At 40.1% G+C, this 27,961-nt stretch overlaps 3 protein-coding genes across 7 annotated transcripts in view; 1 reads left to right on the top strand and 2 right to left on the bottom strand.

Annotated features, from left to right (window-relative positions):
- The window catches only part of knl1 (kinetochore scaffold 1), a 96,080-nt gene extending 94,872 nt beyond the window's left edge, over positions 1 to 1,208 (bottom strand). For all 3 annotated transcript variants that reach the window (XM_048538389.2, XM_059649308.1, XM_059649309.1), the window contains exon 1: positions 1,050 to 1,208. The gene's annotated coding sequence lies outside the window, so the exon portion shown is untranslated. The remainder of the gene's footprint in view (positions 1 to 1,049) is intronic.
- Positions 1,209 to 22,178, top strand: LOC125455600 (small kinetochore-associated protein-like). 3 transcript variants are annotated; one of them, XM_048537760.2, is made up of 9 exons: positions 1,209 to 1,547; positions 3,844 to 3,955; positions 6,023 to 6,182; positions 7,528 to 7,575; positions 8,056 to 8,155; positions 14,328 to 14,442; positions 15,663 to 15,724; positions 16,327 to 16,455; positions 20,044 to 22,177. In XM_048537760.2, exons 2-9 carry the CDS (start codon positions 3,862 to 3,864, stop codon positions 20,200 to 20,202), a joined length of 867 nt encoding a protein of 288 aa, XP_048393717.1. In that variant the 5' UTR covers positions 1,209 to 1,547; positions 3,844 to 3,861; the 3' UTR covers positions 20,203 to 22,177. The 3 variants fall into 3 exon arrangements, with proteins under 3 accessions (XP_048393717.1, XP_048393720.1, XP_048393718.1); XM_048537763.2 differs by having other exon boundaries at positions 1,210 to 1,547; positions 16,381 to 16,455; positions 20,044 to 22,174; XM_048537761.2 differs by having other exon boundaries at positions 1,538 to 1,640; positions 20,044 to 22,178.
- ccdc135 (coiled-coil domain containing 135) overlaps positions 21,223 to 27,961 on the bottom strand; it is a 72,943-nt gene continuing 66,204 nt past the window's right edge. Inside the window, exon 18 of the mRNA XM_048537757.2 lies at positions 21,223 to 21,588. Coding sequence (XP_048393714.2) covers positions 21,498 to 21,588 — 91 coding nt within the window. The 3' untranslated portion in view covers positions 21,223 to 21,497. The remainder of the gene's footprint in view (positions 21,589 to 27,961) is intronic.

Here is a 27,961-nt window from a genome sequence, read left to right as displayed (position 1 = left end):
GAAGATCATATCCAGTAACCTCTATTTGTGCTATTTATTCGTTTATATCGTTCCAAATACTACGTACACTGCAAGGACGGTATAGTTTTGTTAAAATTGCTAAGTTCCACATTGTAGCATCTTGTACAAAAATGGAGAGAATTGTTCCACAGTTCAGCAAAGCCAGAACCTAACATTCTCTTATCCAGTAACAATACCTAAGTTGGTGGATGGGGTATCAATCAAGCAAACTGCTTAGTCCTGATGTGGCTGACGTTGCGTCTTATCGGAACAGCACTCATTCAGGCAATAAGGGAGCACTACATCACACAGGAGCTATTCCTTTGTATAGGATGGGCACGCTTGGGGAACTGAAGCAGTGAATTAAATAACACAGAATTCCCATCCTGTGACCTATTCTTTCGTTCCAGGATTGATATGGATGGTCCAGTTCAGTTTTTGGTCAAGACTAACACCCACGATACTGATAGAAGAGGATTCAGCAATGTTAATATCATTGAACATCGAGGGGCGCTGAGCAGATTGACTTGCTGGAGATAATCCTCGCCCTAGCACAAATGCTGTTCGCCGCTCATCCCTTTTAGAAACCTCGAGGCGTCCCAAAAGACAAAGCAGCCATCGAAGCCTTTTTGACATGAAGTCACGACAGCAACACAGAAAAACAAACCAAGGCTGACAGATAGAGATCCCTCGGCAGCTTGTAGGTGGAGGGAGGGGGATGCGAGAGATGTTTCTTTTTAAAAAGCTGGTGGAAAGCTCCCCGTATTAAAGGGAAAGCAATCTGAAGCTAGAACCTGCGGCGGAGAAGTTTGGGCGAGGGAAGCAGGAGGCTTCGTATGCTCCCAAACCGCCCACGACAATGGCATTCCAGCCTGGAATGGTTTCCAAGCCTCCATCCAGTCCCCCAAACTCCAAAACCAAGCTGGGGGGGGGGGGGGGACGTCATTTTATGCGCCTTTCCAACGGGGGACAGTACAGCCAACAGACAACGGCAAGAACGTATTCTCACCCATTACTAACACCACATTAATGACCAATCCATTCCTTACCTGGGGGGGGGAGGGGGTGCCAGTAGAAGGAACGGTCAATCTGAAACTTCCTTTTCCCGAAAGAGGGAGAGAGAAACAAAATCCCACTGCCGACCAATCGGCGCGCGGCCCTTCAGCCCAAGAGAATTTTAAATTCAACCGCCTTGACGTGCAGAGCTGCCACGCATGCGCATTAACGGCTCGATCTCCGTAATGACCCTTTTTTTGCCGGGGGAGGGGGGGAGAAAGAGAGAGAAAAAACAAAAGAGAAAATAAAGGGTCCTTTCTTGGTAGTCTCTTCAGACTCTCAAAAGTTGAAGAAACCCAATAACTCCTGAAGGCGGAAGACGCTGATGCTCTGAATGTGGATTTTGTTATGTGGGGAAAGGGAGAGTTTAACAACGGTTTCGTGAGAGGGAAGTGACGTCAAGGCGGGACGAAGTTTGAATTATGAGGAGGCGATTTGTTTTCTCTCTAAATCTATATACCGTGCTTGCAGAAATATCCTAGGAGAAGGAGGTGTGTCTGTGTGTCTCCGTCTCTGTCTGTCTGTCTGTCTGTTAGTGTGGTGAGGAGAAGTCACTGGTCATGATGGGGCATTACTGACTGGAGGTAGCGTTAATCAATTTGTGTGAGAGCATTAAAGAGTAGATTTTTATGATCAACTTGTTCATCGAGATTTATTTTCAGTGTGCCACAAAAACCTGCTTACAGGAATAATGGGTAAAGGTAATGGTGCAATTATTGTCAATGGTGGAATATTAGTGACCAGAGATGCTGGATATCAGCAAGAGTGATGCTTCATAATCTGAGTTTAGTCAGTGGCATGCTGATAGGAGTATATTAGTTGGAGTAATAACACTTGAATAATGAGTACTGTTAATTGTGGGTGCTGATTGCCTGTAAAAAGGTGTGAGCTGTGGAAATGAACTTAGTGGTTACAAGTTAACAGCTACAATTGAAAATTCAGGTTCTGAGGAAGTGCCATTGGACTTGAAACGTTAACTCTGATTTCTCTTCACACGTGCTGACAGACCTGCTAAGTTTTTGTTTGTGATGGAAGATTTAGGGACACACAACTGGTTTACTTGTCTCAGAGATAGTAGGACCTGCAGATGCTGGAGAATCTGAGATAACACGGTGAAGAGCTGGATGAACACAGCAGGCCAAGCAGTATCATAGGAGCAAGAAAGCTCGGGTCGAGACCCGAAACGTCAGCTCTCTTGCTCCTGTGATGCTACTTGGCCTGCTGTGTTCATCCAGCTCTACGCTGTGTTAGTTATCTCTGGTTTACTTGTCTTGTCGGTTGCCAGTGTAAAAAGATATCATCAAATTTAATGGGAGATTTAATGACTTGTATATTATGGAGATTTATCAGCCATGAAAGGAGTATTAGTCAGATGTGGTAGTGTCCTTGCCTGTAATTGAGGAGACCTGGGTTCAAGTCCCATCTGCTCCAAAGGTTTGTAGTAACGTCTCTGAACAGGTTGATCTGAAAATATAAGGTGTACTAGTTAGAGGGCTTTTGTGATGTATTGGCAATGTTCATATCTCAGGGTAAGAAGGCCTAGGTTCAAGTCCACTCTGGTTCGGAGGTGTGTCATAACATGTCCTTTATTCTTGAAGAAGGATTTTAGTAATTCTGCATAAGTGAAGCTGTTGGCCATGAAACTGTGGCAATTTGCTCAATGAGCTTCCTTTGACAGCATCTAGTGGCGTCATGGGTAAGGAAACTTCATGAACATTACTGCCACGTAACGTCACCTGTCCCTCCCCCAAACCTCTGAATCAGTATTTCTCTAGTTGAACACAACAGGTGAGCTACCACCTTTGGCATCAAGCCAGTGTTTAATGGACAACAGGAGGCATCACAAAGCCCTAACAACACGTTTTCTAATCAACATGTTCAGAGGTGTTATTACTTAATTTATGGAGCAGGTGGAACTTCAACCCACGTCCCCTGGCCCAGTGGGTAGGGCCCACAAAAGCCCCACAAGAAGCCTTAACGAAACTGGAGTTATATCTAGCACAAAGAAGGTTGTTGTGGTTGTTGGAGGTCGATCATTTCAATTCCAGGATATCACAACAGGAGTTCTTCAGGATATATTTTTTTTTATCAACCTGTTATAAACATACTTTTGGAGCACATGGGGCTAGAGCCTGGAACTTGTGGTCCAGAGATAGAAAGACTACTGCTGTGGCACAAAGCTCCCTTAAGTTCTTCAGGTTACTGCCCTAGGCCCAAACATCTTCAGTTGCTTCATTAATGACCTTCTGTCCTTAATGCAGTCAGAAGTAGGGATTTTCTGTGACAAATGCACAATGTTCAGCACCATTTGTCACCACTTGAGCTCCTAAAATACTGTATGTCCGTATACAGCAAGACCTAGTCAACATCCAGGCTTGGACTAATAAGTAGGCAGTAAAATCTGCGCCAGATGTAACAAGCAATAATCAATTAAAATTAGAGAAAACAGCCATCTCCACTTGACAGTCAATGGTAGCATGTTCTGAATCTTCTCGAAGTTTTGTTTGCAAAAACAAAAGTAATGAGGGTTACTTGACCAGAAACTGAACTGGGCTAACCATATGAATATTATGGCTACAGGAGAGGTCAGAAGCTAGGGATTCTTCAACAAGTAACTTAACACTTATCTCCCTTGTGCCTGTCCCAATCTGTTATCCACAAGACAGGAGTCTAATGAAATACCAAAAATGGGTAATGGAATTTAAAGCTACAAGTGAATATGCAACTAAATTGTTTTGGGTCTTTATTACGTTTGCTGTCTTCCTTCATGATGTTATATTTCTTCAGTGTTGTCTGTCTGAAAAGATGCAGCGGTCCAGATTACCCGTTTACCGTCCCAGAAACCCACATAATGCCATGTCTCCAGTGGAGGCTCCGACTGCCAAGATGCTCAGAACAGGTAAATGCCAATAATTTTTTTTTAAAAGGTGAATTTCAAAGACAGTGGGATGTTTTGATTGAGCATGAATCACTAGTTTACATTTATCACATTTCTACATGCCACCCACTATCTTCAATCAATGTCCACAGTCCAACCATCTTCAGCTATTTCATCAATGATCATCCGGTCAGAAGTGGGAATGTCTGCTGAGGACTGCACAAGGTTTACCACCACACATGACTCCTCAGATGCTGAAGGAAGCCATGTCCAAATGGAACAATACCTGGACAATATCCGGGCTTGGGCTGAAATGTAGCAAGTAGTATTTGCGCCGTACAAATGCCAGGCAATAGCCATTTTCAATAAAAGACAATCTGGATGTGAGTTTGCTCGCTGAGCTGGAAGGTTCGTTTTCAGATGTTTCGTCACCATTCTAGGTAACACCATCAGTGAGCCTCCGACGAAGCGCTGGTGTTATGTCCCGCTTTCTATTTATCTGGTTAGGTTTCCTTGGGTTGGTGATGTCATTTCCTGTTCTTTTTCTCAGGGTATGGTAGATTGATTTGGAGCCAATCTACCATCCCCTGAGAAAAAGAACAGGAAATGACATGACTAACCCAAGGAAACCTAACCAGATAAATAGAAAGCGGGACATAACACCAGTGCTTCATTGGAGGCTCACTGATGATGTTACCTAGAATGGTGACGAAACGTCTGAAAACAAACCTTCCAGCTCAGCGAGCAAACTCACATCATCCAGAACCTCAACCTGAACTATAAATCTTCTCAAAACTCACTAAAAGACAATCTAAACATCACCCCTTGACATTCAATGGCTTAAAAACCTCAAATATCCTAGGGGTTACCATTGACTTGAAACTGCACTAGACTACCCATATAAATACAGTGGCTATAAGAGCAGGCCAAAGGATAGGAATACTGCTGTAAGTAACTCACTGTCTGACTCCTGAAACCCTACCCACCGCTACAAGGCACGAATCGGGAATGTGCTAGAATATTGTCCACTTGCCTGAATGAATGTAGCTGCAGCAACACCCAAGCTTGACACCAGTCAGGCAAAGCTTGATTGGCTTCACATCCGCAAACATTCAGTTAGTCCACCGCTGAAGCTCAGTAGCAGCAGTGTGTATTATCTACAAGATGCACTGCAGAAAGTTGCCAAAGATCCTAATACAGTACCTTCCAGACCCACAACCAGTTTCATCTAGAAGGACAATGACAGAAGATACATGGGAGCACACATCACCCGCAATTTTCCCTCCAAGCCACTCACCATCCTGACTTAGAAATATGTTGCTGTTCTTACATTATTGCAAGGTTAAGATACTAGAACCGACACCCCCACCCTACCACAAGCATTGCCGGCCCACATATTGCACACAAAAGCAGTTCACGACCAGCTTGTTGAGGCAACTTGGGACGGACAATATGTGATGCCCCATCTCACAAGTGAATTTTTTAAAATCCAGTAATTCCATTGTAGATGGTTCCCTAGCTTCCAAGATTGGACTTGGCCATTTATGCTGCATGTTGTAGATGCAGCTTTGTTTATAAAAATGTATTGAAGTGGAGAGGCTCACACTTCCACAGACATAGGTGAATGAAAGTCTGGTCATCAGTGGTGTAACAAAATAAAACAATTTTGACTGATTTTAGTGTGAGAAAGTCAGAAGATGAAGAGGTGGGGGGGCATTTGAACAGCAAGTGTTGGTAGACCAGAAGTTGATGTGGCTCTGCTGGCACAGTGAACAATAAGTTGGTTAGGTTATAGACCATAAGGGGCTAGGTGCTCAGATAAAAACAAAATACTGTTGATCCCGAAAATCTGAAACCAAATAGAAAATGCTGAAGAAACGCACAGGTCTGGAAGGCATCTGTGTTAAGAGAAAAAAGAGTTAATGTTTCAAGTCCAGTCTGATGACCCTTCAGAACTTTAGGGTATTAAGTGAATCATTTGTCAGGTCAATAGCTTTGTAAGAAACTTACTGCTGAGTCATTAGTAGCATTGCAATAATTGAGTGATTTTTCACGTTTATTCAATGTACCATTTCTTTCTCAATTTAGATAAAATCTTGAGGCCTTCATTGAAAAATCTCTCTATGAACCAGGTGCTCCCAGAGTTTGAGAAAGATTTACCTCGGACATTCAATTTTTCACAGAAAAAGTCTAGTGCTGTCCTCTTTGAGGCAACAGCACAGCCAGGCAAACTGTCTTTAAACAAAAGGTACAACTTAACCACGGGCTAAGAAGTGTTAACTAATGATTTGCAAATACACTTTGTAACCAAATCTGAATTTCACCTTGATGTATTAACTGAGATGTTGTGAATTGATGCCTCTTGGGCTAACTGTGATTATGTAAAGAGGATAAGTTCTGCTTTCCTGACTGTCTCCATTCCCATGCAATGACCCTTTATTTATACCAGCTTCCTTTTCCTTAGGTATTCTAAACCTAGAAGGGAAACTCGTACTTTTATACGCACAATTACTCTTACTCTTTCTTTAACTGGAGAAAATGCATTGATTTAATTCCTTTTACAATTTTACATTTATGAATTTTGAAACCCTTTAAGGTTGGGTGTTCTATTGTGTAGCCACCTACTTGACAACAAACCTGGGGTACTTAAATATCAATGGAGACCTAGAAGTTTGTATTGGGGTGATGGGGTAAGTTGTTTGCACTTTACAATAAAGGCAGTAGTCTCCAAGTTCAGTGGATAGTCTCAGACACCCAAAACCTCAGATCTTGACAGTATTGAGTTGTAAACTGTAGCTGTCCATTTAAATCTGAATAACAAATCTGCATTTGTACCTGGAAAAACAATAGTCTCTCTCACTTCGGGAACATGCTGCAGAAGTCATTTTTGAGGTCAGATTATAGGCCCCACTATAAGTTGATGAATATCTCAGGCAGTAGCTTGTTGTGGTCAGCAAGCTTTTTCTCATGTCATTGTATGAATATTGGCAAAACTAGTAACAATCTTATTACAAACAACCTGAAGCATTTATGAAATGAGAAGGCTCGGATCTACATATGTGTGTTTAACCTTGATCAGACTTCGTTGACAGTAGTCTTCAAAGATCATTCTTCTGTAGGTTTTTAAACATAGGAGTGAAAGTAATTCCTCACATATTTGTATTGTATCAAAAGGCAACAATTCTAATGTGAATGCAAATTTCATTTTTCCTTACTCTGCTAAAACAGTTTTACTACAGAATATATTTTGAAAAGAATTGCACAGTCTCAGATTTAAGGTCTTATGTCTATGCTCATACGTTATTTATGCATTGTATGTTGATTGCTTGGTCCTGGTGCAGTTAAACAAATTTTAAAATCTGCTGATACTGCTGTAATAACTTTAGCAACTTTTTCTTTGCTAACAGATGCTGGTATAGCTGTGAATTGGATAAATCTTAGTATTTTTGAAATTGACTTACTGATATTTGACAATATATTTGTCGCTTTCACAGTTGTTCCAGAAATAAATTTTTCTGAGCAAAATGCATGTTCTTACCATAGTGTATAATAAATAGAATTTGAATGAGTTTTTAATATGTTTTCTTTTGCAGAAAGAAAATACCCCCTTTATCAAAGATGACTCGTGCTGACATGGAAAAGTGAGTGAAATTTGGCTGTGGTGCATTTGAATTGAGTGCACTTAATGCATTTAATAGTTGGTACAGTCAAATCTAGAAAAAAAGTTGTTACACAGTAATTTTGAGTTAGACGTTTGTGGTATCCCTGATGGTGTAAGTGATTCTAGTTAGCCTCTTCCAACACCTACAGGTATGATGAGAAGCATTTGGGCTTTTAGTGTGTGAATTTTGGACGGTATACGTGAGACCTTTTTGCTATTGGCCTTGAAATCTCTTGCATTCATCAGAGAGACCAAGCAGGCGCTCGGTTGAGTGCAGCTATACAAAAACAATTTGTATAACTATCAGTATTTAGAGCCATTACAAATGTGTTTAAAAACTGTAAAAGAGAACAATGCTAATATGGAGCAGGTGACTTTACTCCTTCACTTTTGAGATCTCTGATGTGTTTCGAATTTTTTTTCAATCATGATATGATCAATGGTAATTTTATTTCTTTAGATACATGACACTGAGAGTGGTTGAAACAGAGCTTAGAGACCAAAATCAGCTCTTGGAAGTCGCCCAGCAGCAGTTAAAACAGGAACTGAAGATGGCAAAGGTAAGTTCTGGCTGGGTGGATTTACTGTCAGCCTAATTCTGAAGGCCTTGTGAAAAATATCCTACGTTTATGAAGGAATTTGTTCCCTTTCTTATTGAAATGTGGTGATTACTTAACAATGACAAAGTGACCTCCTAACTACCCCTAACCCTAACTGGAGTTCTGAGGTGTTTTCTGGTTCTTTGCTAGTCAAAGTTGCTTGTCAAACAAGTATTTACCATTTATGCCTTGTTTACTGTAAAATACCTGGCAATATTATAATCTCCAAACATAGACTGGGACTGTCATAGTGTTAAGGGCTTGGACAGGAATTTAAGAGTGTACAAGAAAATTTTCTGATTCAGTATATGGATGCACCTACTAGGATAGGTGCAAAACTTGATCTACTCTTGGCAAATAAGATGGGGCAGGTGACTAAGGTGTCAGTGGGGGAGCACTTTGAGCCAGTGCCCATAATTATATTAGTTTTAAAATAGTGATGCTGAAGGATAGACCAGATCTATGAGTTAAAGTTCTAAATTGAAGGAAGGCCAATTTTGACCGCATTAGGCAAGCTCTTTCAAAAGTTGTTTTGGGGAGGGTGTGGGGTGTTCTCAGATAAAGGAACGGCTAGAACGTGGGGATCCTGCAAAAATGAGATAACGAGTCAAGAGACAATTTGTTCCTGTTAGGGTAAGGCTAGTAGGTGTACTGAATGCTGGATGACGAGGGAAATTGAGGTTTTGGTTAAGAACATGAAGGAAGCATGTGTCAGGTATAGACAGCAGAGGTCAAGTGAATCCCTTGGAGTACAAGGGCAGTAGAAGTATACACGAGGGAAATCAGGAGGGCGAAAAGCTGTCACGAGATAGCTTTAGCAAATATGGTTAAGTACAATAAAAATGTATTGAGAGAATAGTGTCCCTTAAAGATCAGCAAGGCCACTTGCGTGGAAGGGGAGATACTAAACGAGCACTTTACATCAGTATTTACTATGGAAAAGGATACGGAAGATATAGAATGAGGGGGAAATGGATAGTCATAGCTTGAAAAATGTCCATCTTACAGTGTAGGAGATCCTGTATGTCTTAGAATGCATAAAAGTGGACAAAACCCGGGACCTTGTGGGAAGCTAGGAGAAGTGATTACTGGACTCCTTGCTGAGAGATTTCTATGATCGATAGCCACAGGTGAAGTGCTGGAGCACTGGAGGTTGGCTAACATGGTGCCACTATTAAAGAAACTTAGTAAGGAAAAGCCTGCGAACTGTAGACTAGTGAGCCTGACATTGGTAGTGGGCAGGTTGTTGGAAGAAATCTTAAGGGACCAAATTTTTGTGTATTTGGAAAAACAAGGATTGATTAGGGATAGTCGACATAGCTTTGTGTGTGGGAAATAGTGTCTGTCTAACTTGGTTGAATTTTTTGAAGAAGCATCAAAGAGGATTGAAAAGGACAGAGCTGTAGACCTGATCTATATAGACTTCAGTAAGGTGTTTGACAAGGCTCTTCATCTTAGACTAGATAGCAAGATCACATGGAATACAGGGAGAGCTCATTATTTGGACACAGAATTGGGTCAAAGGTAGAAGACAGAGGGTGGTGATGGAGGGTTACTTTTCAAACTGGAGGCCTGTGACCAGCAGTGTGCCACAAGGATCGGTGCTGCGTCCACTGATTTTTGTTATTTGTATAAATGTTGTGGATGTGAATATAGGAGATATGGTTAGTACGTTTGCAGAGGACACTAAAATTGGAGGTGTAGTGGACAGCAAAGAAGGTTACCTCAGAGTACAACAGGATTTTGATCAAAACAGAAAGAACTACAGATGCTGTAAATTAGGAACAAAAACAGAAGTTGCTGGAAAAGCTCAGCAGATCTAGCAGCATCTGAGGAAGGGTCACCGGACCCGAAACGTTCCTCTGATTTTTTTTCTTTACAGCTGCTGCCAGACCTGCAAGGATCTTGATCAGATGGGCTAATGGGTCAAGGAGTAGCAAATTAAGTTTAATTTTAGATAAATGTGAGGTGTTGTATTTTGAAAAGGCAAATCAGGGCAGGACTTGTACACTTAATGGTAAGATCCTGGGGCATTGCTGAACAAAGAGACCTTGGAGTGAAGGCTCAATAGTTCCTTGAAGGGGGAGTTGTGGGTAGATAGCATCATGAAAAAGGCGTTTTGAATGCTTGCTTTTATTGGTTAGTACATTGACTATAGAAGTTGGGAGGTTTTATTGTGGCTATACAGGACATTGGTTAGGCCACTTTTGGTATACTGTGTGCAATTCTGATCTCCCTGCTATAGGAAGGATGTTTGAAAACTCGAAAGGATTCAAAAAAGATTTCCAAGCATGTTGCCAAAGTTGAGTGTTTATCTATAGGGAGAGGCTGAATAGACTGGGACTATTATCCTTTGAACATCAGAGGCTGAGGGGTGACCTTTATAAAGGTTTATAAAATCATGAGGGGCATGGATTGGGTAGAAACTCTAGGTTCTTTCCCCCAGTGTGGGGGAGTTCAAAACTCAATGTCATAGGTTTCACCTGAGAGGGAAAAAGACTTAAAAGGGATTTAAGGGGCAAGGTTTTCACACAGACAGTAATGCTTGTATGGAATGAGCTGCCAGAGGAAGTGGTGGAGGCTAGTACAATTAGAACGTTTAAAAGGCATCTGGATTTCTACACAGTTGGTTCTGCTAAAACACAATTCCATCAGTGCACGGAGGAATATGTGTTGACATCACATGATCATTTCTCGGGCTTTGTCATGAATACGTACAATGTTAGCACTGAGAGAATCTCTGTGCTAGCATCACGTGATCATTTTGTGGGCTTTGTCATGAAGTGCTTTCCTGTGAGAGGTACAGTACAACCTCCTGCCCCCATCAAGTCATCATGACTTTTTTTTCAAGGTAAAGTGTTAAATTTACTTTAATTCATAGCTGATAATTAAAATAAAACATTTATTCAAATTCTGCTATCCTTTGTTTTAAGCCTTTGGGCAATTTTTCAGTGTTTTTTTAATTTTTAGTGGTCTGCCCCTAAACCTGCTTTTCTTGTAGGCACTGTTATTTCTATAGGGGGAGAGAGAGATAATGGGAACTGCAGATGCTGGAGAATCCAAGATAATAAAGTGTGAAGCTGGATGAACACAGCAGGCCAAGCAGCATCTCAGGGGCACAAAGGCTGACGTTTCGGGCCTAGACCCTTCATCATATTTCTATAGCGTGATTTTCTATAATGTAATGTTGCACAGGAGTGCAGCTATTGTGTTATAGCAAAACCAATTATATTGGTTTAGAAGAATATGGGCCAAATGCTGGCAAATGGGGTTATATAGGATATCTAGTCGGCATGGACAAATTGGACCAAAGGGTCTGTTTCTGTGCTATATATTTCTGACTCTCTATTGACTGACATTTCTTGATTAACTTCAAATTTTTAATGTGTGTATTTAAATCAGCTTTTAAACTTAGAAGTTAGTTGTTTTGCATTGATTTATTCATTCCCCCACCATGACATGGGCATGTAATCTGTTAGCCTAATAATAGTGAGAATTTGTGTTTTTGTTGAAAATGTTGGTTGCCACTCAAAAATGTCAGTGCCAGAAGAGCAGGACAGAAGATAGTAGGAATGTAAGAATATCTGCAAACAAAACTTAAAATCCTTTCTCTTTACAGGGATTCATGGAGGAGGATACTATATGATCACTGTAAAATTATCCCAGTTTCTAGCTGGAATCTGGGTTGTACATGGCCTAGTCTTCTACTTACCGATAGTGTATTGCACAGTCGTTTCATCATAGAAACTAACTTTTATTTAATAGGACGGTCAAAACAATTTGTTAGTCTTAACAAACTATGATGATGTAAAGTGCAGGTGAGCCTGTAAGGAGTATATAGCTTTGTTAGGAGGAAACCGTATTGAAAATAGCCAATGAAACATGTTAAAAGGCAAAATCAAAGGAGAACATTCTGAAGAACAGGGGAATGTTGGTAATGGGCAGAGGAGAAAGAGGTCCACAAAGCTAATTGGGAAATTTCTACTGTGTCTGACATCAGTCATAGATTAATTGCACCAATATTTTAGAATTTCATGTTTTCCCTTCTCAGCAATGACACCCAAGAGTCTTCTCTGTGATTTTTATCAAAATCATCCTACAAAGCAAGAAATACAGTATCACATCGAATAACATCTTGCCTAAAATTCACAGCTTAATAATAAAGCGCCTTCACTTCCTGAAGTGATGTTCTAAATCCTTTAATACCTGAATTCAGCAAATGCTAGGGGGAATAAAGAAACTGATGCTAAATAATGCCTATCTCAGATAAGAGAAGAAATTACAACTATTTTCTTGACTTCATTGGTAAGCATTGCTAATGCTCTTGACTACCAGCATTTGTAAGGACAGTATTAACCAGAAGCTTAACTGGCTTAGTCATGTCAATACAATAGCCACAAGGGTAAGAGTAGACTTTAGTGACCTGCAAAAGGTAAGTCATTTCTTAACTCCTATCCACCAGACATGAGGCTCAAGTCTGAAAGTCTGATGAAATATCTGCATTTGCTAAGTGAGTGTAACTATAACATTGAAGAAGCTCAACAATAATTAGAAAACAGTTTAATTGGCATGGTGTGGCTGGGTTTACTATTGGCTTCCAAGGGAAAGTGAGGAAATGCAAGAGACCAGAATCAACGGCACAAAGTTCTAGGGGTAAAGGTTGCAGGAGGCTATCGATAGGAAGATAGTATATAGATTAGTGAGATTGGGCTGGTACAGAGGTGGGCAAGGTGTGAATAGAATATTGGCAGCACAGTTTGGATGAGTTGTAGGTCAAAGAGTAATAGGGCAGTTGACCATGCCAACGATTTTTAAAGGGGTTGAATGATTGACAAAGGACCAGAGCATGTAATCATTTAGGATGTTACTGTGTGACTGAGTGCCATTTCTGTGCTATAGTAGGCATAGAAACAATTTATATAGGTATAAAATTTGGAATTTCAGGAATTCTTTTCCAGTGGAACGCGACAATGGCTTAGTGGTATTATCACTGTACTGTTAATCCAGATACCAAGATAACATTCTGGGTATGTATCCCACCATGACAGATGGTGAAATTTGAACTCAATTTAAAAACACTGGAAATAGGAATGTAGTGATAACCATGAATCTATTGCCAATTGTTGGAAAAACCCAGCTGGTTCACTAATGTCCTGCGGGGATGCGAAACTGCTGTCCTTATCTGGTCTGGCCTACATGTGACCCCAGACCCACAGCAATGTGATTGACTCCCAACAGCACTCTGGGCAACTGGAATGGGCAATAAATGCTGTCTAAAAAGCAACACCCTCATCCTGTGAATGAATGAAGGAAAAAAGTAACAATGTAATTGTAAGGAATTTTCTTAATTGAGAAGTGTGCTTCTGTTTGGAGTGCTCTTGATTTGAGGGCCTGTCCAATAAAAACAGAAAATGCTGAAATATGGAGCAGTTCCTGCCTTCCATCTTTTTCCACACTGGGCTCTTTTTCGTTCCATCCTCTCCCCTCACCTTGTTTCTGTTCGTTCTTAATCTGTTAAACTTCAAACTTTGACTTGTATATTTCTCTCCACAAATGCTGGGTCTCTGGGATTTTCTGTTTCTAATTCAGATTTGACACCATTCAGAACAAACCAGTCCACTTGATTAGCACTATATCCACAAATGCTCATTCCCTCAATCGCTGACATTTAGATGGTACAAAGTGCTGCAGAAGTTTACCGGGCTGTTTAGACAGCACGTTCCATGCCCATGACCACCGCTATCTAGAGGAACATAGGAATCAGATACATGGAAACACAAGCACCTGCAAGTTCCCCTCCAAGTTTCTGACCATCCTGATGTGGAAAATATTGCTGTACCCTGTACCTATCACTGGACAAAATCCTAGAATTCCTCTCCCTAACTTTACCAACACCAACTAGATTCTGGTATTACCACATTCTCAAGGGCAGCTAGGTAGGGCAATAGATGCTGGCCTAGCCAGCCATGCCCACATCTAATTCTGGATTTTAAAAAAGTTAGCACCTGCTATACTCTTGTGAATGGTTTGGTTAAGTTCTTTTTATTTTTTGGTCACGTGGATTTTTAAAGCAATGTGCCATGGCTGCTATTATCTGTACTATTTCAGCTATTATCCCACATTTTGTTAATAGGACCAAACAGATGAGTTAATGATCAGGGCCAGGAGCTTGCAATCTGAAAAGGAAACACTTGGCAAGAGGCTTCAGAACTGCACAACTATACTGGAGAATAACCTGATTGATCCTGGTAAGTCTGACCAGGTCTTTGGGTACCACTGTAAGGGCTGCACTTTTTTTTTTCACTTATTCAAAAAGTTCACACAAATCCTGCAGAAATGAGTGTGTGGATAAATTGGCTGTTGGTTCCAAAGAATACTCATAATGGAATCAAAACCTTAGTTCCATTTCTCTCCCTCTCCGTACAAATTCTGCTGGACAGGCTGAGTGTTTACTGTGCTTTGTTTTTATATTCAATCTCTGGAGTCATTTGCTTCTATTTTGGTTGATGCTTAGATTATACATGGCAGCCTGCATTTTACATGAATTGTTTTTCGCAATATACAAGGATTCTTATGTCAGACATTTTCAATATTATGAGAACAGTCTCTGCCAACATCTGTTTTATGGTCACCATTACTATTGTGAATGGCATAGCAAACTCTCCTGGTTCATCAGTATCCATTAGGGGAAAACATCTGCTATTTTTGCCTGGTCTGGCAAACATGTGAATCCTGATCTTCTGCAATATGGTTGACCTTTAATGTCTTCTGAAATATCGTAACAAACCACTCAATTGAAAGACAGTTTGTAATGGGTGACAAATGCTGACCCCCATGTCCCAGGAATGAATAAAGAAAATCCTTGTGGTGTTTGTTTCTGTTAAAGTTATTGTATAAACATATATTATGTTTCATGCTGAACAACAGGAGTATCAGAAATCTGTGGTTTTGTTTTTGTAACTTTTTGATTTTGCTAGAAATTTTACTGTTCAATGACACAATTGGTTGGTTACATGGTAGTGTAAAATGACAATTTAGGGTAACAGGATCAGTTCTTTGGAGGCGGGTCATAGTTCAAACTGTTGAAAATTTATCTTTTATGCTGGAATATCACTGAAACTGTTGTAGTCTGTCTGAAATCTAAAGGCTGCTTTCTAATTCTGATTGTAGCCGTTGAATTCTCACTGAGCTTGCTTGGTTTGTTGACTCACGAGCACAGTGTGTCTTTTTAGGGTATGCACCATTCTGACAGAATGGAATTAACTAAAAGTCTATCAACACACAATAAATAGATGGTTGTTACAACCTTGTTTGCGTCTGTAGTGAGACAGCCACTTACTCTTTCCTTGAACTGGAAATAGTTAAATCCTCTGTTTTACAAAGAGGCCTCTGATTTTCGGGTATAATTTAGGATATACCCCTAATGCCTGTTCTCATCTATTGCTTGTGTTTTTGTTTTTTTTTCCAGTTTCAGCCAATAGAATAATTGAAGAACATGATCAAAAGAATTCATGCCAAAGGGATGCAGTGGTAAGGTGGATTTTTCTTTTGTGTTTGGTTCTTTTTGTTTGTGGACAGCGAAATTTGGGAATGAGTCTGCTGGGAGTAGAATTTGATCTGCATGGCAGTTGGAGGTTACCAGTGCTTTCCGTCCATTTGGATCTGGTTTGAGGACAATTTGCTATTGTGGGACTGCATCCAGGAAGGGATTTGGCGGCGGAGGGGGGAGAATCAGAAAATACTTGCAAGTAAGTCTATAAATTATAACTGACAACAGATGCCACGTAGACTTTATGGCCAGATGTATTTCCGTTTAAAAACAACAATCTATTCTAATTGAGTCCCAATTCCTGCCATGAATTTAACTAGTTTTGGTCATTTTTTTGAGAGCTGTACATCTGAATCCAAGTCCACATTTCTATTTCAGTTGGAAATTATGTACCGGTTATTAAGCATATACAATACTAAGAGAAGCAACAATTTTGAAATTTTCTGCTCCAAAATTAGACCATTTCATGACTTTTTTTTCCCCACAACAAACAAATATCTTTTTCTTCCCTATTGCTGCTCAAGACTTCAAAACACTAACCAAAATTAATTTCACTCTTCATACCCTTTTTTTATATTGTAAGTTGTACTACAGAGTTACAAAGTGGAATGACTGCTCAATAACTTACCTGCTTCAGGTACATGTGGAGAATCTCCAGGCAGAACTAGAAACATGGGGAAAATATGCTGACGAAAAGAAAGGGAGGATCCAGGTAAGAATCTTCTAAGCAGTGTAATATTTCATTGCAATATTTTCCAGTGAAAATACATTCTTTAACATTTCTGTCATGAATTTGTAAGAATCCTGTGCAAGCAACACAAACTGGAAACAAGATAGAAATAATGTGTGTGTGTGTGTGTGTGTGTGTGTGTGTGTGTGTGTGTGTGTGTGTGTGTGTGTGTGTGTGTGTGTGTGTGTGTATCATATATATAATATAAAAATATTTAAGCAAGTATTGCAGGAAACTTGAACTAATGAATACAATTTATAGGTTGCACAAAGTGATGAAATCTGATGACATGAGGGAGGCAGCACTTTGTTACTAAATATCAGTTGATGAGGGTGCACAAAGAAATAAATACCCATGTAGAAATTATTATTTACCAAGGTGACTACTACCCTTCTTGTAACCACAGAGTAGCAATATGTGTTTCTAACTCGTAACTACTGTTGATTAGAATTATCACATTATTCCTAATTTCTGAATGAAGACATTTATCTTCATCCAAGCCATTCAAGCTGCATGGGACTAGGTCCTTCATGTCTGTCATCAATGATGTGAATTGACTCCCTCTGCAGTACATATTATTTGAAGAGGAGACACAGCTGTGGATCAAAGACTTAATCAGATTTAACAGAAGTCATTAATGCTACATGTCTGATGTGATGGTCTGATCAACCTTTTGCCTAACATCAGTGCTCAAATCAGTTGAGGCTTGAAATTTTTCTATTCCTGAATACAGATCTTGGGTTGCCAATCACCAGATAAGTTTGTCATTGATGAGTATGCCATCGTTGGGACTAGTTTTATTTCTGAAGTATGGCTTATTTTTGTGGTCTATAGAATGTTGGAATTTAAGTTTCCACATTATCTGAAATCATTGAAGGAAGAACCTGTCAGCCCTGTGCATTAGTACTTTATGGAAACTGATATTTATGGTCTGTTGACAATTGAGGTTTGAGAAAATAGTGAGAATTAGTGGAATCAGTGTGGTGTTGTTCATGTGTACCCAAAGATTCTGCCAGTTTACTTTGTGATTGAATCAAAAGTGGGCCAAAGCATCCACAAACTATATTTTTTCCCTCCTGACTGCCCTTTAAAATGGGGAGCTGACACCTTGAGTCAGTGTACAATATAGTGCAGTTAGTATGATCAAGCCAGAGAGTTTTGGTAATTTGACCCAGCAACGAGTACGGAATGGTGATCCATTTCTAAGTCAGGATAGTGAGTGATATACAGGTGGTGATGTCTGCCAAGTCCATGCTGCCTTTGTCATTGCCAATAGTAGAGGATGCGTTTTTTTTTGGAGAATTTGTTAGGCTGTTTCTTGACTATTCCACGGAGCACTGTCTCAATCTTGGCACAAGTTCTAAATTATGGAATGTTGTTGAGAAATACTTTGCTTGGGCTGGGAATGCATTTGTCATGTCGAGATCCAGAACCTAAGTTGATAGCTGTCTGTTTCATGTGTTTTGTAATTTGTTTATCATTACTTTTATGAAACTGGCTGTCTGGACCTTAACATAGAACATTACAGCACAGTACAGGCCCTTCGGCCCTCGATGTTGTGCTGACCTGTCATACCGATCTCAAGCCCATCTAACCTACACTATTCCATGTACGTCCATATGCTTATGCAATGACAACTTAAATGTACCTAAAGTTGGCGAATCTACTACAGTTGCAGACAGTGTTCCATTCCCTTACTACTCTCTGACATCTGTCCTATATCTTTCACCCCTCAATTTAAAGCTATGCCCCCTCGTGCTCGCCGTCACCATCCTAGGAAAAAGGCGCTCTCTATCCACCCTATCTAACCCTCTGATTATTTTATATGTCTCAATTAAGTCACCTCTCAACCTTCTTCTCTCTAATGAAAACAGCCTCAAGTCCCTCAGCCTTTCCTCGTAAGACCTTCCCTCCGAACCAGGCAACATCCTAGTAAATCTCCTCTGCACCCTTTCCAAAGCTTCCACATCCTTCTTATAATGCAGTGACCAGAACTGTAGGCAATCCTCCAAGTGCGGCCGCACCAGAGTTTTGTACAGCTTCACCATAACCTCTTGGTTCTGGAACTCGATCCCTCTATTAATAAAAGCTAAAACACTGTATGCCTTCTTAACAGCCCTGTCAGTCTGGGTGGCAACTTTCAAGGATCTGTGTACATGGACACTGAGATCTCTCTGCTCATCTACACTACTAAGAATCTTAACATTAGCCCTGTACTTTACCTTCCGGTTACTCCTACCAAAGTGCATCACCTCTCACTTGTCTGCATTAAACTCCATTTGCCACCTCTCAGCCCAGCTCTGCAGCTTATCTATGTCTCTCTGCAACCTACAGCATCCTTCATCACTATCCACAACTCCACCGACCTTAGTGTTGTCTGCAAGTTTACTAACCCATCCTTCTACGCCCTCATACAGGTCATTTATAAAAATGACAAACAGCAATGGACCCAACACAACATGACCCTTGCGGTACACCACTGGTCTCCAGGATGAACATTTCCCATCAACTACCACCTTCTGCCTTCTTTCAGCAAGCCAATTTCCGATCCAAACTGCTAATATCTCCCACAATTCCATTCCTCCGCATTTTGTACAATATCCCACTGTGGGGAACCTTATTGAACGCCTTGCTGAAATCCATATACACCACATCAACCGGTTTACTCTCTCATCTACCTGTTTGGTCACCTTCTCAAAGAACTCAATAAGATTTGTGAGGCACGACCTTCCCTTCACAAAACCGTGCTGACTATCCCTAATCAATTTATTCTTTTCTAGATGATTATAAATCCTATCCCTTATAACCTTTTCCACCACTTTACCAATAGCTGAGGTAAGGCTCACTGGTCTATAATTACCAGGGTTGTCTCTGCTCCCCTTCTTGAACAGGGGAACCACATTTGCTATCCTCCAGTCGTCTGGCACTATTCCTTGTTGGAGGATAATTAAAAGGCGACCAGTTTCTGAGGATTTGAAATCACCAGACCAGCTAAGGACAGGTTTCTTTCCCTAAAGGACATGAGTGAATCAGAACCTCACAAATGGGTACCACCTGTGAGTTCCCCTCCAAGCCGCTTACCATTCTGACTTGAAAATATGCTGCCATTCCTTCACTGTTGCTGGGTCAAGATCCTAGAAATTCCTCCCTAATGGCATTTTGGTTTACCTACAATACATGACTGCCATCAGTTCAAGAAAGCAGCATCTCGCCACCCTTTTAAGGACCGTGCGAGACAAGCAATAAATGCTAGGCAGCAGAAGGAGGGGCTGTTGAATATTCATCTTGCTGGAAGATGACTGGCCTGCTGTGATCACACTTAAAAATTGAACTTGTCAATGAGGACTGAGATTGAGAGCTTGCTGATTCACATACTCTGTTCTCATTAAACTGTAATAGCATTTTAAAGGTTGTGCAGTTACCTGCTTCAACTACCCTCTCAGGTAGTGCATTCCAGCATCCCACTAGCCTCCAGGTGAAATAGATTTTGCTCATGGTTTTCATGTTTTTTTTTCAACTTGTTGATCATTCATGTGTCATTTACACTATTTCCTTTATCTCTGTGAATAGGAGATGAGACTGAAGTTGGAGAACACCAAGGAGCATAGTGTTAAAATTGTACAAGACACTGATTTGATCCAGAAGGAACTAGAGGAGTGGAGAATATCTTTAAACCAATCAAAACAACTTTTGCATCAGGATTTTGATTGTGCTGATCCTTTGAAATGATAATGAATCGCTTTAAGGTGTACATTTGTTTAATAAAATTGCTCAAAGGGAATGGTGGAATTGGCCCGTTAGCAGTATATCAGTTGATCAAGATCCTGTTACTTACTAGGCAAATCACCAAAGTCTATTCCCTAGGTAAAATAACAGTGGTGTTATGTTGTTCCACACAAGACATCCATGGATTGTTTATGCCATTTTGAGTGGGTGGAACCAAGGAACTAACTTGGAGGGAACACTGGTTACAAGGGATAACACAAATATTGCCACATTGTGTAAAATATTCTATTGGAGGTAAAACTGCATCACTAACAGTTAATTATTTCAGGACCTGTCTGCTAAATGAGAAGTGACCCACATCACACTGTCACTTTACCATTGACAGGTTTTCATTTTACAGAATGTGTTCACTGTAAAAGTTTACAGCTTTAAGTTTAGTTTCATTTTAATGGTGCGAATGCCTTCTCTGCAGTATTTTTTTTTCCTTTATAGAGATGCATCGGTTGAACCTTCATCCAGCTAACTAGCTGAACTGTCTTAAGTTGCTGTTTCACAAAACTTGATGGATGTTGTAGACAGAAGTTAACAACCTCCATATCGATTTCAGCCCAAGATAAAATTTGAACTATTATGCAGGGGAGTTAGTAAGTTTTACACTTATAGCATATGATTTTAAATTCAGCATTGAAACAGACAATTTGGCCTCATAGGTCCAAAATAACAATTTGTCTGGTATATGATGGATAAATAAATTTTCATAAATATTATCAACAACTTCTATCACTTACTTGCCTCAAACTTTAAAGTACTATTGGATCTGGTCTCGGCTTATCTTTTAAATGGTGTGGCAGATGAATTATGGCCATGGAATCGAACAACTAACTCACTCCAAGCCATACTTTTCAAATTGCTTTGTTCATTGCCTGACCTTATCTGAAGCATATTTTTGCTTTACTTGCTACCTCACAGGGCAGTTAAGAGTCAATCACATTGCTGTGGGTTTAACTCCTGTAGAGTAGACAAGGAAAAGATTGCTGATTTCATTCCCTGGAGAGCATGAGTGAACCAGAATACCACCACAACAGTTGGCATCCTTCAATGTGAACAATACACAGCCTAATTATATACAAACCTTTATTACAAAAAAAGCCAATGCATGTGACTATAAAATATAAATACAGTTAAAGTATTCATTAGAAACTTCAAGATTTTGAATGTGGGATTACAAAATAGTGTGTAACTGCACATCAGGTAATTTTCTCAGAGTACTCATTTTCATTGAGACAGTTAACTGCGTTTTAGCAGTTCTTTAATTTCTTTGCCAGGCGTGGGTCCTTGCGAATCTTTTCTTCCAGATCAAGATACTTTATTGGTGCTGTCTCTTTGTGCCTGTGAACAAGTCAAGGTTTGGAATGTTAACTTCAGTATTTTGAAGGTAGAAGGAAACCATTTGACAATATGGGTTTAATTCTTAAATTATGAATGGTTGATTAGATAATATCTAATTCTTAAATCAGTAATGAATTAACATTTCTCATGAATTCTCATTTCTGATTAGTCAAAACTAAGAGCTAAAGGCAAGTATTCAAATCAATAAGGACCTAACGTACATCAGTTTCCTGTAGGTCCACAGCACTAAACTGTTCACAATTTCCCACGAGTTAACACTAACTTGATCTATCATCGAAGCAGATTGGGCTAAGAAATGGAAATGTTACAATAACAACTTGCTTTTGTCATGGTTTTAATATAGCCAAATGTCAAGTGACCTTAAAATTTTATACCAAGACATTTAAAAAGATAGCATAGATGAATAAAAGCTTAGTCAAAGAGGAGGTTTGAAGGGGAAATTTTAAGGGAAATGGAAATGTCTTTTCAGTATATCAGTCTACCTTTTGACACTTGCTGCATGTTTCATAGCATGTACCCTGAGGATATTAAGGTCGCTTAAGCCACGTTGCCTTGAATCACTAAGCTTGGCACTCTTCTTGGAGCACATAATAAAAGTTGTTTGGATTCTTCAATACCATGTTATTCAATGCCCAGGGTATGATGTTATACTGTGAAGTCCATGTACGACAGCAACTTACAAGACATCCATGGATTGTTTACACCATTTTGAGTAGGTGGAACCAACTTGGACGCAACGCTGATAATGGGAACTGCAGATGCTGTAGAATCCAAGATAACCAAGTGTGGAGCTGGATGAACACAGCAGGCCAAGCAGCATCTCAGGAGCACAAAAGTTTTTGTGCTCCTGAGATGCTGCTTGGCCTGCTGTGTTCATCCAGCTCCACACTTTGTTATTTTGGAGGGAACACTGGTTACATGGGATAACACAAATATTGCCACATTGAGTAAAATATTCTATTGGCGGTACAACAGCATCGTTAACTATTTCAGGACATGTCTGCTAAATGAGAAGTGACCCACCTTACACTGTCACTTTACCATCAATGCTCAATTAGTCGAGCAGAGCATTTGGGATGTTTTGTCAAATCAGTGTTCATTGTGTTGAACGTTCAGCAAAATTTTCACATTGCATTGCATTGTTTATACTTATGTCTGACACTAATGGAGAAAGATTATCATGTCCAGCTCAAATTATGTTTGGAAGGAAAGTACAAAACAACTTTGCTGAGAAAACAATTGTCTAACTATTCTGTAAGCTTCATTTGTCAAAGATAGTGGAGAATGAGCTACATACAAAGAGCAAGTAGCTAGAGAACTAACAAAAATTGTGCACTGGGCTAGGACTGAGTTAAGAATACAAACAGCTTTGCTGCTATCCAGCTTTCTAGAATATGCAACCAGTCCAGATTGTACAAAGTCATTACTGTTCATGGTGTTACAGTACGAATCCAGCTTTTGTGCCTCAAGCAAATGTAAGGCATAACTAAGCACAAAGACAGTGAGGAAGAATCATCTGACAACAATGATTATGCAGTGCTATGGAGAGACCAACCAGAAACAGGATGAGCTGTCAAGCAACTGCAACAAAGAATAATGTTTGCTTTGCCAGATGGACATTTGATCATCAGATCATGATGAGCTTTCAAACACTCAAAGTATTGCATTGAGATAAGTCTTGAAAACTGTCTTACTGATTGGGATAAGTTTTTAAGCTTTGGAAAAAGGAGATATATCAAGTCTCATTTAACTAATGTGAATTCTGTATTTAATAAGGAGCACAGCATAGGTCCAGATAATTCCAAAGTCCAACTTAACATCAGTGGTAGAAAAAATGATGCAATCATTACTGAAAGAGAAAATACTAGAACATTTCAAAATGAGAAATAAACTTGAGTTGTCAGCATAGACTTCAAAAGGGAAAATCTTGCTTAACCAGTCTTATTGTAATCCTCCAAAGAGGTAACAGGTGTAGTTACAAAGGGAAGCAGGAAATGTAATTTACCTGGAGTTAAAGCCTTTTGAGAGGGTGTCCCACAATAAACTAATGAATAAGGTCAATGAAGGTGAAATCAGGGAACAAGTGACAGAATGGATTGTAATCTAGTTTCAAGACAAAGCATAGTGGAGGTCCAGGTTATTTATCCTGAGTGGCAGAAGATGGCAAGTGGTAATCCAAGAGGGAGGATGGGAGAAAACTGGGGCTCTAAGAGCTGCTCCTTTTTTTTTGAGGTTTTCTTTCCACTGTTGGAGCTGATTTCCTTGATTTCTTGAAACAGTAATTACTGTTTTATAAGCCATTGCATTGTTTTGGAACTTTGGGGGGAAAACATCAAAATAACAGTACTTTAAAACTGGGGGAAAGAGAGAAGGTACCCTGTGGTAAGTGGGGAAGAAAAGGAGCAGTGAACCTGTACAGCCAGCTGACCAGACAGTGAACTTTCATAGTTGACTATCTGTACTTACAAACATCTCTGGCCATCAGAGTTGGTCTCAAAAAAAAACAAACAATAAACAGCTAAGCTTAGAGACCTCCACTATCAAGAACAGCTCACATCAGGGGATTAGCTAAGTGTTTAAGAATTTACAGGAGCCAGAGGTATGATGGATGGCAGTTTCAGAAGGTAGAGAAAATTGCTGATACAGTTGGGTAGGTGGTTACCTCTTGGAAGGGTAGGCTCCTGTGGCTATCCCCATCTCAAACAAGTATGCTGTTTTTGAAAATGAAGGGGGTGACGGATTCTCAGGGGAATCTAGGACAGAACAGTTTCTGGTACTGAGTGTGGCTCTACTGTAAGAAGAGGTACATCCACAGTTCCAAGCAATCGATTGTGATAGGGGACTGTCTACTCAGAAGCAGAGACAGAGGTTTCTGCAGTTGACAACAAGGCAATAGAATGGTGTTGCCTCCCTGGTGTCAGGGTCAAAGATGTCTCAGAGAGGGAGTAGAAGATTCTCAACGGTGAAACTGGCCAGCAGGACATCGTTGTACACAGTGGAATAAATGACAGGAAGACAAAAGGACAGTTCTGAGGACAGAATATAGTAGGTCTAAAAGTATGTCCTAATGGGTAGTAATAACTAGATTACTCCCAGTACATTGTGCTAGTGAGAATACGAAGAAGAGGATAGAGTAGATGAGTGTGTGGCAGAGGTGCTGGTGTGGGGGAGAAAGATACACATTTTTGGATCATTGAAATCTCTTCTGGGGTAGAAGTGACCTGTATAAGAAGGATGGGTCGCAAGTGAATTGGAAGAGGACTAATATGCTGGCGGGAGATTTTCTAGAGCTACTCAGGATTCAAACTAGTAAGGGGAGTGGGACCCAGAGAGATTGTGAGATGGGGAATCAGTGTGAGGCTGGTGCAGTTGGGAAAAGGAGCAAGTCAAACAGTCAAGACAGGCAGGAGTAAAGCAGAGAATGAGTTAGGACTCATAAATTGAAATGCATTTATTTCAATGCAAGAGGCCTGAAAGATAAGGAAAATGAACTCAGGGTATAGTTGGGAACGTGGGAGTGGGATATCATAGCTATTACAGAAACGTGGCTCAGAAATGAACATGATTGGATGCATAACGTTTCAGGGTATAGATGCTATAGGAAGGATGGAAAGGTGGGCAAGAGAGGAGAGGGAGTGGCATATTTCATTCGGTGTTAGTGGTGTACTTAGGATATTCTGGGGAGTATGTCCAATGAAATTGTTTGGGTGGAACTGAGAAATAAGAAAAGGATGATCACCTTGCTGGTATTGTACCATCGACACCCACCCTCCACCTCTGCCCCAATACTGAGAAGCAAATTTGTAAGCAGATGAGTATCTGTAAGAATGGCAGGGGATTTCAACTTTCCAAACGGACTTAGTTTAAGGGGTTGGGTGGAGAGGAATTTAAGTGTGTACAAGAAAATTATCTTATTCAGTACCTACTAGAGAAGGAGCAAAACTTGATCTTGGTTTAAAAAATGAGCAGGGCAAGGGACTGACGTATTAGTCGGGGAGCACTTTGCTGCCAGTGGTCACAATTCTATTAGTTTTAATATAGTGATGGAAAAGGATAGATCTGATCTAAAAGTTAACATTCTAAATTGGAGGAAAGTTAATTTTGATGGTATTAGGCAAATACTTTCAAAAGTTGATTGGGAGTGGATATTTGCAAGTAGAAAGTGAGATAATGATAATTAAGGTAATGAGAGTCCAGAGACACTATGTTCCTGCTAGGGTGAAGGGTGGAAGGAATGCTGGATGACTGGAGAAATTGAGGCTCTGGTCGAGGAAAAGAAGGAAGCATATGTCAGGTGTAGACAGCAAAGTTTGCATGAATCCCTAGAAGAGTATAAAGACAGTAGGAATATATTTAAGACAGAAATCATGAAGGGAAAAAGATGACATAAGATAACTTCGGCAAATGAGATTAGGGAGAATTCAAAGGGATTTTACAAATATGTTTAAGGGTTAAAAAAGAGTAACTAGGGAGAGAATAGGGTCCCTTATAAGTGGCCTTGCTGATCTTTGTGTGGAACCACAGGAGGTGGGTGAGATACTATATGACTATTTTGCATCTGTGCTTACTGTGAAGGAGGACGCAAGAGAACTTGGGGAAATAGATAGCGATATCTTGAAAAGTGTCAATATTACAGGGTGGGAGATCTGGATGTCTTAAAACACATAAAAGTGGATAAATTCCCCAGGACCTGTTCAGGTGAACCCTATAACTTTGTGGGAAGCTAGGGAAGTGATTTCTGGGCCCCTTGCTGAGATATTTGTATCATTGTTAGCCATAGATGACGTGCAGAAAGACTGAGTTTGGCTGACATGGTGCCATGAGTCAAGAAAGGTGCTAAGGAAAATCCAGAGAACTATAGACTGGTGACCCTGACATCAGTGGTGGGCAGGTTGTAGGAGTGGATTATGAAGAACACGATTTATACGTATTTGGAAATGCAAGGACTGATTAAGGATGAAAACAGAAATTGCTGGAAAAACTCAGCAGGTCTGGCAGCATCTGTGGAGAGAAATCAGAGTTAATGTTTTTGCTTGAGTGATCCATCCTCAGAACTCGTAACTCTTCTTTTGTATCTGATTTACAGCATATGCAGTTCTTGTGGTTTTTGTTGACTGATTAAGGATAGTCAACATGGCTTTGTATGCAGGAAATCAAGTCTCACTAACAATTGAGTTTTGTGAAGAAGTAACGAAGAGGACTGATGAGGGCAGAGCGGTGGACATGATCTATACAGACTTCAGTAAGGCAAGGTTCCGCACGGTGGACTGGTTAAGAGTCACAGGCTGAAAGCTAACCTTATGATTGTATAAACTTCTATGAGGGGCATAGATAGGATGAATAGTCAAAGTCTCTTCCCTAGGGTAGAGGAGTCCAAAACTAAATGGCTTAGGTTTAATGTGAGAGGTGAATGATTTAAAACGGACCTAAGGGAAAACATTTACGTGCATATATGGAATGCACTGTCTGAGGAAGTAGTGGAGGCTGGCACAATTACAACACTTAAAAGGCATCTGGAAGGGTACATGGATCAGAAGGGTTTGCAGGGATATGGGCCAAATGCTGGAAAATGAGGCTAGATTAATTTAGGATATCTTGCTGGCATGGACAAGTTGGACCAAAGGGTCTGGTTCCATGCTGTATGTCTCTACAGCGCTGCAGTATTCTACAAGGATGACATGGGACAATTACTATTCACAATTTACATTCACAATTTGGACAATCAAACAACACAAAATTATAAATCTATGATAACATCAAATTGACAGGGATAGTTAAAACTGAATAGAACTGAAATAAATTATGGGATCACATTAAACTTGCCAACTGGCAAATGAAATTCAACACTGTTAAATATGAGGCTGTATATGTTGGTAGGAAGAATAGGGAAATCTTTGAAATGTGATGTGCCTGACATGCTCTGAAGCAGGACTTTTAACTACACAGCCAATATCTATAAAACTGCTTAAATTGCCTGTAGCAAGTTGTCACACATCAAACTACAAGATTTGTAGGCTATGTACTCACTCTGACCAGCTTAGTAATTCTTCAAAAGTAAAGTCCAGGCTTCCTTGTGGTTCTGTTATTATGTGCACTGTCTAGTGTTAATTTTTAAACAATTAGGTCCATTCCTGATGTGTACAAAGCTAGCTGATTTTAGCCTGGATAATGGTAAAACACCAATAAAATAGGTGCAAATCAGAGGCTTTATATTAATTGCCAGTTCGTAGGATTGGGCCTGGATTCTATGTCCAACTAACTTGCTAATCCTCATTGAAGGCTGAAAAGCCATTCTTGTCATGCAATTGAACCCAGCAAGTTAACATTATCAGGAGATGAATAAGAAAATAAG

The sequence above is a fragment of the Stegostoma tigrinum genome, chromosome 10, assembly GCF_030684315.1.
Source record: "Stegostoma tigrinum isolate sSteTig4 chromosome 10, sSteTig4.hap1, whole genome shotgun sequence".
In the NCBI taxonomy this organism is placed as follows: domain Eukaryota; kingdom Metazoa; phylum Chordata; class Chondrichthyes; order Orectolobiformes; family Stegostomatidae; genus Stegostoma; species Stegostoma tigrinum.
This window is presented reverse-complemented; position numbering and strand designations above follow the sequence as displayed.